At 31.8% G+C, this 10585-nt stretch overlaps 1 protein-coding gene across 2 annotated transcripts; it reads right to left on the bottom strand.

The window, feature by feature from the left end:
- On the bottom strand, positions 1831-6703 carry LOC109362112 (G-type lectin S-receptor-like serine/threonine-protein kinase At1g11300). 2 transcript variants are annotated; one of them, XM_019607682.1, is made up of 8 exons: positions 6034-6703; positions 4575-5348; positions 4290-4407; positions 3724-3895; positions 3426-3636; positions 2928-3168; positions 2687-2837; positions 1831-2470 (listed from the first exon to the last, which is right to left on the bottom strand). In XM_019607682.1, exons 1-8 carry the CDS (start codon positions 6587-6589, stop codon positions 2165-2167), a joined length of 2529 nt encoding a protein of 842 aa, XP_019463227.1. In that variant the 5' UTR covers positions 6590-6703; the 3' UTR covers positions 1831-2164. The 2 variants fall into 2 exon arrangements, with proteins under 2 accessions (XP_019463227.1, XP_019463228.1); XM_019607683.1 differs by having other exon boundaries at positions 3724-3875; positions 4291-4407.

The raw sequence follows: 10585 nt of genomic DNA, 5'->3' as shown, positions 1-10585 counted from the left end.
TTCTGGCAATTGACATAGAATATTTTTGGTCCTTGAGAAATTTGAAGTGATTTGCCGGGAATAAACAACTGTAATTACAGTAGTAAACACGACCTGGGCATGGTGGTAAGTAAACACGATCTAGGCGTGGTGGTAACCATGACCGTGTCGCTCCGGTGTGGCTTGACTCACGACTACATGGAGCGACATAACTAGGCCAATGTAGCAAGAAGACTTGGGTTTGAACTTGTACATTGGATCTATTTGGACCAACTAGGACTTCAAGCTGTGGGGCCTTGATAGGAATATTCACTTCATCACCATGCTGCTATAATTAACTACCCATCTCAACATTTTCCAACTGGTTTTGCCATCATCATGGCAGGATGAGTGAAAATGGTTATGTTAAGGGTCTTTTTTGCCAAATTTTTGCAAAAGATGCAGCTTAGGGTAGCAAAAAAACCCATACCCGTGGATACCCGCACATAAAACTCGTATGGCATGGGTTACAAATGGGTACCCGCAGGTTTTACAAATGGGCTTTTAAAAATTCCCTACATACAGGCAGATATGGTTATTAAGGTACATGTACCCATAAGTACCCGTTATTTATATGATTATTATATTATCTTTAATTAAAATAAAAAGTACATTATTCTAACCTTCAGTATACTATGCACCTCTTTTCCTTTTAATTTGTCTAAATTTTTTACCTTGTTTACATCTTTTATTCAATTTGATGGTGAAACACCCTACAAATATTATTACATGTTTAGAAACACGTATGTCTTGCGAAGAAGATATATATTTTTTGTCAAGGAAATGGAAATATCAAATCACACAAATAGAAAACATCACTAGATTTAGCATTTTTGACAAATGTTCAATTAAAAGGTACAAAAATAATTTAGTTTCATCTAATTTGAAACATAATAGAAGTAGGAAGTTCGAAATTCATTTATAATATAGTAAACTCGTGAGTATCCGTTGCCCGTTTGGGTACGGGTGGGTATGAGTATTGATCTCCTATTTTGAAACGGGTAGTAGGTAGTTACTACCCATATCCGCCTGTGTCCGTTGCCATCCCTAGAATTTGCAGCTAGAATGTAGCTATTTATAGTTTATGTTTCTTGTCCTCTAGTGGAATCTGTGTTTTAAATTGTACTTGCAGTTATTACGATTGTGGTTATTATAATGTTGAGTGTGTCCGTTATTGTGCGAATTATTTTGTAATTAAAAATATTATGTCGCTTGATGTGGTCCAAACGCAATCAGATAAATTGTATTGTCACCCAATGCAGCCATACCACAATTATGATATAATGCAATTGTAACACTCATCATAATAATAATATTATAGCTGCATTAGGTGTTGCAATGTAAATCACCTCATTATGTGCACACTTATTGTTTATCATACTAAAATAAAATGACTTATTGCTCCTGTATCTTCCTTGAAAAGAGACCACAGATGAAGATGAATGCATAGGTTGTCACCTAGTGAAAGAGTCAAGAATTCCCTAATTGAGATGATGGTTTCTATTAAATATTCTAAGATTTAAACGATTTTCCAGTAATGTTTTGTCTGCAACTATATGGTACTTTTTGGATACATATCCGTATCGAAAATGATATATCATTTTACAAAATTAGTTTGCAAATCAATATATATATATAAAGGTGATGTCACGATGCGATATTTTGCTTATTTTATTAATGATTAGTTTGTAATTGATAAAGGCAAACATTTACCATCATTATTGAACTATTCATTAAGCTGAGCAAGAGAGTTTAGATTTAAATCCCACATTCATTGGTCAATGAGACATAACCTATATTTGTAGAATATCATTATTACTCTAATCTCAAATAACACAACACCTATATTCTATGCTTTGTAACAAAATCACTTCCACATCCTCTTTGAAGCTAATATTCCCTTTTTGGTTATCCAAATGCAACTCTGGAGTAACTTCACTTCAGAATCACATCCGTTATATTGAAGTTTGTGTCACTTCATGTACTACTTCTTTCTCATCGGTCAAAAAAGCAAAACATGAAATAATATGGAATGAAAAAGTGATATATATCTTGTGACAGAAGAAGTGTTCCCTTCACTTCGGTTTAGATTTTAGAACTTTGAAACTACAAATGTTTCCATTGTGACATTGATAATTCCATATTATTACCTGCCTTGGATTTCACTAATAGTTACATTGTTGTTGGAGCTAGCTTGACTTTTTTGAGAGGATGTTGAACTTGAATATTTTTGTTTTTGAACAAATGCAACCTTTCTTGGAGAGGGTAGATGTGTAATTTCACTTATTAGCATCAAAACTACAGTGGATATAGTTGGTCTATCTTTTGCAACTTCTTGCACACATAGAAGTCCTATGTGTATGCACCTCAAAATACTATTCTCAAAACATGGATCCCATACCTCTTCATCTATTATAGGCATCATATTGTCTTCATTCCATAGATTCCATGTCTAAAAACAACAAACAAAATTATTACTCAGAGATATAATACGGAAACTCGATGTCTTAAATTCCAGTTGTAGTCATGATTTCATTTACCACAATTGTGGAAAATTACTAGAAAATGTAATCGATGTGACAACAATTGTAATTATGATTGTGGTTGTGGGGTGCAATTTGAAATATTGATAAGACCCTTTAAAAGATCTATACATAAGTAGACTTACCAATCCGACTAGGCCTAATGGTTGCTCATCATTATAAAAGCTAGTGTTTCTTCGTCCACTAACAATCTCTAACAACAAAACTCCAAAACTATAGACATCTGATTTTTCTGAGAATAGCCCTTCCATTGCATATTCGGGTGGCATATAACCACTGCATTTATAGGCCAAAAAAACAAGTAACAATTAAACCATTTGAATATGACATGACAATCATGTACAATAATGAAATAGAGATACTTACTATGTTCCAACAACTCTTCTTGTATTAACTTCAGAATCTTCATCGCCTTTGAAAATTCTAGCTAAACCAAAGTCTGATATTTTTGGATTCATCTCATCATCCAATAAGATATTGCTTGCCTTAAGATCTCTATGTATGATTCGTAGTCTTGAATCTCTATGAAGATAAAGTATACCTCGAGCTATTCCTTCAATTATGTTGAAGCGCTTTTTCCATTTTAAAACTTTCTTTTGGATTGGATCTAACAATTCATACATAAAAATTGAATATGAGAAAAATCATACATATTTTAATCCAAAACTATGCTAAATATTTTGAACAGTGTTTTAAACTTCACTTTACAACTGTAATACTATAGTTTTGGGAGCCTCTGCAATGGTATCACGACCATCTCAGCTAGGAAAAACATTTTTCCACCCGCAATTTCAGTAAATGTAATCGTAAACACAATTTAAAACACTGATGTCGGGGATAGGATATGAAGAGCATTGAACTAACCAAAGATAAATGCATCCAAGCTTTTATTTGGCATGAACTCATAGATCAACATTTGTTCATCTCGTTCAATACAACATCCAAGAATTCTTACAAGATTTCGATGTTGGAGCTTTGAAATGACCACCACTTCATTCATGAATTCTTCTAAACCTTGTGTTGATGCTTTTGAGAGTCTTTTAACTGCAATTTCTTGGCCATTTTCCAATAGTCCCTAGAAGCATTTAAGAACATTTAATATTTGATTTATACATTATAATATGAAAGTTGATAAACATAATTTCTTATATATAATTATTACTTTGTATACTGGACCAAAACCTCCTTTCCCAAGCATATTAGCTAAGTGAAAATTGTTTGTAGCTACTGCAACACTTTCAAAATCAAATAGAGGAAGCTCTTCCAATTTCATTTGATTTTGGTCTTCAATACTAGTATTTTGAGGCCCTTTTCCTGTATTGTCAATTATAAACAAAAACATATTAAAGTCTAGAACAACACAATTATTAACGAGATATTAGTCTAGTGATGTAAATGTTCGATTCTTAGAAACGACACTTATTAAGAATAACAATCACGCACCTCGAAAGAGATTCGTTTATTTATTCACATGAACAAGAGATACCATTAGTTATTACAAACAAAATCTTATGAGATGATAACTTCATACTTTTTAGTGACTCTCATGTGAAACTTATTTAATATTAATAGAAGAGAGTGTTAAAACTAAAAAAACCGATATCTGATTTAATTAGTCAACTATTATATTATTATAGCAATATTTTCATTGGTACGTAGTTTAATTAGTGAACTACTATATCATTATACTAATATATGTAAGAAAGATAAGGTAAGAAAAATATATTACCTGTTTGTTTAGCAGTCCATTTTCGCCACAAAAGATATGCACATATTGCTAAGATAATTATTCCTATTGCCCCAATAATGGAACCAATCAATACCTTGTATCCTTTTTTACTTCTTCCTGTTATTCAATTATCATATATTAGAATATTAGAATGAAAGTATAGTTGTCTGGAATAGCATGCTTAGTTGACAGAGTTACGAGACATAAAATATGAATATCTGAGTTCGAACGTGTTTAATGTAAGTTGCAATTTGAAATCGTAGGTAAATCGAAAAATAACATACCGATTAACGAATATGGTGTACGCATGTAGAGATCGATTCCTCCATATGAAAAATGCTGTAAATCAATTAAGTCTCCAATCCAATACATGCATCCAACACCAGAATCATATGCATAAGCCAAGCAAGAACAATTGGCCAAACAATCTATTTTACATTTATCTTGATAAGCACCAGACCACTGTGTAAAATCTGGAACTTTCATATTATGATATACCAAAAATTCATCTTGTTCTACTTCACTTCCATTCTTAACCTTATAACATTGCAATTCCACTTTTCTAACACAACCACTAGTCCAATTTTCTCTATTCCATTCCTCTTGATTCCTTGGCTCAAACCCATTAAAACAATTGCATATTGGTGAAGTAGAATTATCACAGTTTCCAAATGGACCACATTTTCCATAAATATCACATTCACTTTGACCAACTTCAATATTTGCAACTTCTGTTTTGTTAACAAAACTCACCAATTTAAGTGTTCCATGTGGTGTTACAGAAAGGATTCCAAAGTTTAATGGATTTGCATAATTGTAAGTTAGATATTGAGTTCCATCATCTTCAATATGAAATTTCCATCCAGCTAGATAATCAGTTAACATTCTTGGTGAACCAAGGAATACATTTCCATTCCATGGACCAGTTCTCCAATATGGCTTTGTTTTGTTATACCAAAAAAACACTTCTGGTGCATTCAATCTTTCAAGACTACCAGTGAAGTAACCAGTTGATGGATCTGAAGGACTTTTCCATGATATATACTCTATTTTCTTACCTACATGGTTCACCAAAATCATATCATCAAAATAAGTTATACATAGGTAGAACTAAAAACAACGGCCCAGTGCATGAGACTCGCACTTTGCGGGGTTTAGGAATGGTAGATGCATGTAGCCTTATCCTGCAAGGGGAAAGACTGTTTTAAGGATTTGAACCCGTGACTTTGTTATGATCACTAAGGAACAACCTTAGTGTTGTGCAATGGCTCATATTCGATAGACCGAGCCTTTTCTCATCATAACAACAATATAAGTTATGAGTTTTGGGCTGATGTAAAGAGAGGGCTATATATATTTACGTTAACTAAACCTAATTTAATATAATAAGGAGAATAATAGACAAACACAAATCATAATTCTCTACTACATAGTTGTGGTCTCTCAACGCTCCGGAGATACAAGCACAATTAGCGGAACCTCGTTTCCAAATTTCTTGTGTTATTTTCTATTTAATCTCTCTTCTATTTTACTATTTGATTATTCGCTTGTTCTAAACTGTTATCATTCTAACAAGCTCACCCTCTTAACTTCTACATACAACTTAACTCTTTCATGATTTTTTCCATGTCAATAAACAATTCGAAATGCCTCGACTTTCTTAAAATAGACTCGAGTTAAATAACATTTATTCGAATCACTTTACACTATTTTGGAAACTCAAAGACTCAATCATAATCATACCTGTAATGGGGTTGGCTGCAATTTTCATTCCTGGCATAGCTGCATCAGCAGGATGTGTGAAACTGTCCCATATTGTTTCTCCACTGAATTCATCATACAACACAAGATTTCCAGAATCTTCAAGTTTAGCACTTGAATTACTATAATTATCATTACTTGTCACATTTGTTGACCATATCATAAGGTTTTGTTCATTCATCACCACAAAATTTCCATCCTTATGAATCTTAGCAACACCTGATGAATCATTAACAGGTTGATCCCTATTAGCTATCCATACAATGTTTGATGGAAAAAGATACCAGATTGCGAGATATCGATTCGACGAATTTCCAGGGCTGAAGAATCCTAAGATGAACTCAGTGTTGTTTGAGGTTATTGTCTCATTGTCTTTGATGTACTTGGATGATGTAATAGTATCAATTGAAGAGCTCAAACAAATATAGAAGCTTAAAAATATGACCCAAAAAATGGGTAAGTAAATTTTCTGACTTAGAAAACCCATTAATTTAATGAGTTTTTTGGCTGAAATGTGAAGATATTTGGGGTAGTTCATGAAGGAGTAATAGCACTAAGTAATTTGAAGTTGATGAGTTCATCCTATGTTTACACCAAAGAACAAGTTGGAGTAGTTGGTGTTGAATTTTATAGATATGGACAATTTGGCTCTTCACCTTAGTGGACTTTATGGATGATACTGATTTAAATTGCGGTTGCAGTCATGATTGTAGTTACGGTTGTGGTCGTTGCGATGTGAACTCCTTGTGATTAGAAGAAAAATATCTTTGAATTCGATACAGTTTCATACGACGTGATAGTTCCAAATGCAGTATGATGTGATTGCATTATAACTCCATATAACTGCATCATTGTGATTGTATTATAGTGTGATGCAATTATAACAATCACCATATTATGGTTAAATCACGATTTTAACAAGTATTTTAGGAGTAATCAAAATATGCTGTCTCTCATTTATGTGACAATCTAACTATCACAGTTTTATAATTGATTAAAACACACACACAAAAACTTAATCGGTCATTTTAAAAGGAAAATACCTTATTATCAATAGTAAATTACATTGATACTCTTTGAGTTTTAGTGAAATTATACAAACTACCCATCACTTTTTTATATACTTTCACTACACTTACACTGACCACCCATGCATAAGAAATAAGTGTAATTTTGTTTTGTATATTATTTGGACTTGTCTACACAATATATCATGTTTTGTTTAACTTAATTGTATTTATTACATTATTTTGTTTAAAAAGATTACACTTATTTCTTATGCAGGATATAAAAACTATAGGATGTTTGTGTATGTATAAAAGAGTGATGAACAGTTTGTGTAATGTCACTAAAACTCAGAAAGTATCAGTGTAATTTACTCTATTATCGATCAAATAATTTCTTCTCATATAGAAGTGCTTTAGGTAATAATCCAATTGGAAAAAATAATTGGCCTTGTTTTGTTGCAAAGCCGACATGGCTATAACGTGTATGTCACTACTTCACCCAATAAAAGTGCTAACAAGTGGCTAGTACAAATATCTTTGGTACTAAGATTAGGACTATGTTATATTAAATGTCATGGAACTCAATTATTTAATAGTAAAAAGTATTTGTATTTGTTATTACATCATCTATTATTTGTATTACTTTATATTTTTTTTTGAAAAGTCATGATAATTAAATATGAATATTGAATGATAAAGTAACAATATATAAAATTGCATATATTTGTTTCTCGTTGTATAGAGCATAGTCAATGGTTTAATCTTTTATAATGAAATAGTGTTATTGTAAAAAGTATTATACCTGAACTTAGTTTCCAAACAATAAAAAAATTCCCATAATTATTTAGTAATTTTGTTGTAATTTTCAAAGTCAACGAGAGACTATGAATTATTATTAAGTCGGTAAATATATATTTTATGACTTTGAATTATTCAAAGATTCGTTTGTGGAAATGTGGAAGATAGCATGTGATGAGTGTTTTGTTTTTGAGTTGAAGATACGATGTTTAATCATTTTCTTTTGACGAATGGTTCATTTGTTTGTTTCTTAATTAAAATTGGAAAGTGATTGCTTTGTAATCTTTTCCTTTCTACTTATATGAAAATTTTAATTTATTATCACTCTTAAATTTATTAAAATAATATGTATGTTTTTCAAAATCATCCATATTCACATTTTTAACAAGTGTATTTAATTTTCTCTATATTTTAATTATAACATGTAGTACTACATGTCCTAAATGTAACTATTATTATGCGAAAATTAAAATTGGAATATAGCGGGAGTAACATATAGAGTAAATATCTGCTAAGAGAGTTAACCCCACATACATGTAGATGTTTCCGGCTCAGACATGATGACCTTTAGTGCGAGTATACATGTGGAAAACAAAAGAAAATATGGGTGGACAAAACGTGTCATCTGTTACCCTAACTCAGGGGCCACAAATCATTTGACCGTAGATACCTCACTTGTTCATGAGCCTGTCGAATCCTTTTGTCATGAACAAATCTACATGGGTAATGACATTAGTATCCCAATTCAATCTGTTGGAAATTCTCATATCACCTCTTCCTTTAATTCAATTTATTTTATCTCTTAAAAACCTTCTGCTTGTTCCTTCAATTACGAAAAAATCTCGTTAGTGTTTCACAATTTGCTAGAAACAACGTATGGTATTTTGATTTTCATCCTAACACTTGTTTTGTGAAATCCGAATCGTACTCACCTTATAAAAGTTCAAGTTAATGATCTTACCTTTGGCTAAGAGCATCCTTATCTTAGGAGAAGAAGCTTATTCTTTGAATGACATAAGCCTTTTTCTTTTAGTGGCATAGGCCTATTCTTTTAGTTACATCAACATTTTCTTTGAATTAGTTGAGTCTGATATTGGAGAGAGACCAGTGCAAACTCGTTCAAAATTTAAAATATGACTTGATTTGAATAATTAAATAATAAAATAAAATAAAAAAGTCTTCAACTCCATTAGGTTTTTATTTTTCTTTCAAAGTATGAAAGATGATAAGTTTGCTTATCTCATTATCCAAAAATATTATATATTAAAATCCAAAAAAACTAGTCTTTTCCACACATGTGTACAAATTATATGATTTATATCATCAACTTCTTTAAAACCCCATTAATCAAACATATATTAAATTTTTTTATAGTATTGAAACCGGTTCACCAGTTGAACCGGCCAGCATGAACCGGTTTTTATAACACTGACACTAATAATGGGAAAGAAAACAAAATATCATTACAAAAAGCTATAGAGAAATATGCATTTCAAATTAGATACAAGCAAAAGGTTCAGAAGCCAACAACTATAACAACAATGCCCCATCAAACATAAACATAAGCACATGACTCTAATCCAAAAACCCATATCAGAATAAGCAATACAAATTCTCCCATATCATCAAAAACCCTTAACAACTCAACGAGTTTGTGCTATTTTTTTGCCTCCTAAACCACCTGCATTGTTCCCTCCACCACTTTGTGATGCTTTTCTTGCTGTTTTCTCTTGTAATGCTCTTGCATCTCTGCATAAAAATGTGCCAAAATAACATACAAAATTAAGTACATTGAGGAGTATGAGGTATCAAAATGAGTGGATAAAGAAGAACGAAACAACCTTTCCCTTCGTTGTTCTGGGGTTAACCCATCATTTTTGGGTTTCGTTTTTCCACCGGCTCTGGCTTGAGCCCTTTCACGGTCTCGATCCCTCTGGTTACCCCGTTCGCTTCGGTTAAAGATAAACAACGATTTCGACCCAGTACATAAAACTCTCACTTAATAAGATTTAAACTCGTAACTTTACCATTATCTCGAGATTCACTCTCATGTAAACAAACAGAACAATAGTAAAAAAAAATTATTGATTTTATTATTGATTTTATGGAGGGGTAAATAAGGAAAATCAGACAAATATCCCCAATATTTGATTTAATTGCTTGTCCATAAAATTAGGATTTAACATATATATATATATATATATATACACTGACAATCTAAAGTCAGTTCATAAAAAGTAAAATTTTTATGCTATGCTAAAGTCAGCAAATCTCCACCATTCATATATTTGGTGGTATGGACTTTTAAACAAAAAGTATTACAAATCAATGGTAAACGACGGACTGACAGTCTAAAGTCGGTGCACAAATCTTCACCATTCATATATTTGCTAGTATTGACTTTTAAACAAAAGTATCACAAATCAATGGTAAATGACGTACTAACAGTTTGTTAGTGCATAGATTTTAAACTCTAACTCTAAGATTAAATTATGTATTGTAACAAATCAAATGTTAAGTTTGATATATGTTATATTGTATCAAATTGTGAATCGCATCATCACCTGATGTCATCACCCGCAAATACAACAATACGAGATGACATCGAAGTATATTCAAACTACGACCACAATAACCACAATTACATTAACTCATCTCACATTTGTGGGTAGTTACTAACTGTGAATAATTACAGTAAAAAATCAGGTCAGGGTACTAGAACTATGGTT

The sequence above is a fragment of the Lupinus angustifolius genome, chromosome LG12, assembly GCF_001865875.1.
Source record: "Lupinus angustifolius cultivar Tanjil chromosome LG12, LupAngTanjil_v1.0, whole genome shotgun sequence".
Taxonomy (NCBI): Eukaryota; Viridiplantae; Streptophyta; class Magnoliopsida; order Fabales; family Fabaceae; genus Lupinus; species Lupinus angustifolius.
The sequence above is the reverse complement of the archived record's forward strand: the minus strand, read 5'-3'. Positions and strand labels throughout refer to the sequence as shown.

Bases quoted from the DNA above. Each gene is read 5' to 3' on its own strand.
- LOC109362112 (XM_019607682.1), bottom strand. From the start codon at position 6,589: ATGAACTACCCCAAATATCTTCACATTTCAGCCAAAAAACTCATTAAA. The intron at 5,349-6,033 runs GTATGATTATGA...TGAACCATGTAG, and splicing joins TGCAGCCAACCCCATTACAG to GTAAGAAAATAGAGTATATA. The intron at 3,169-3,425 runs GTTAGTTCAATG...ATGAATTGTTAG, and splicing joins CTTGGATGCATTTATCTTTG to ATCCAATCCAAAAGAAAGTT.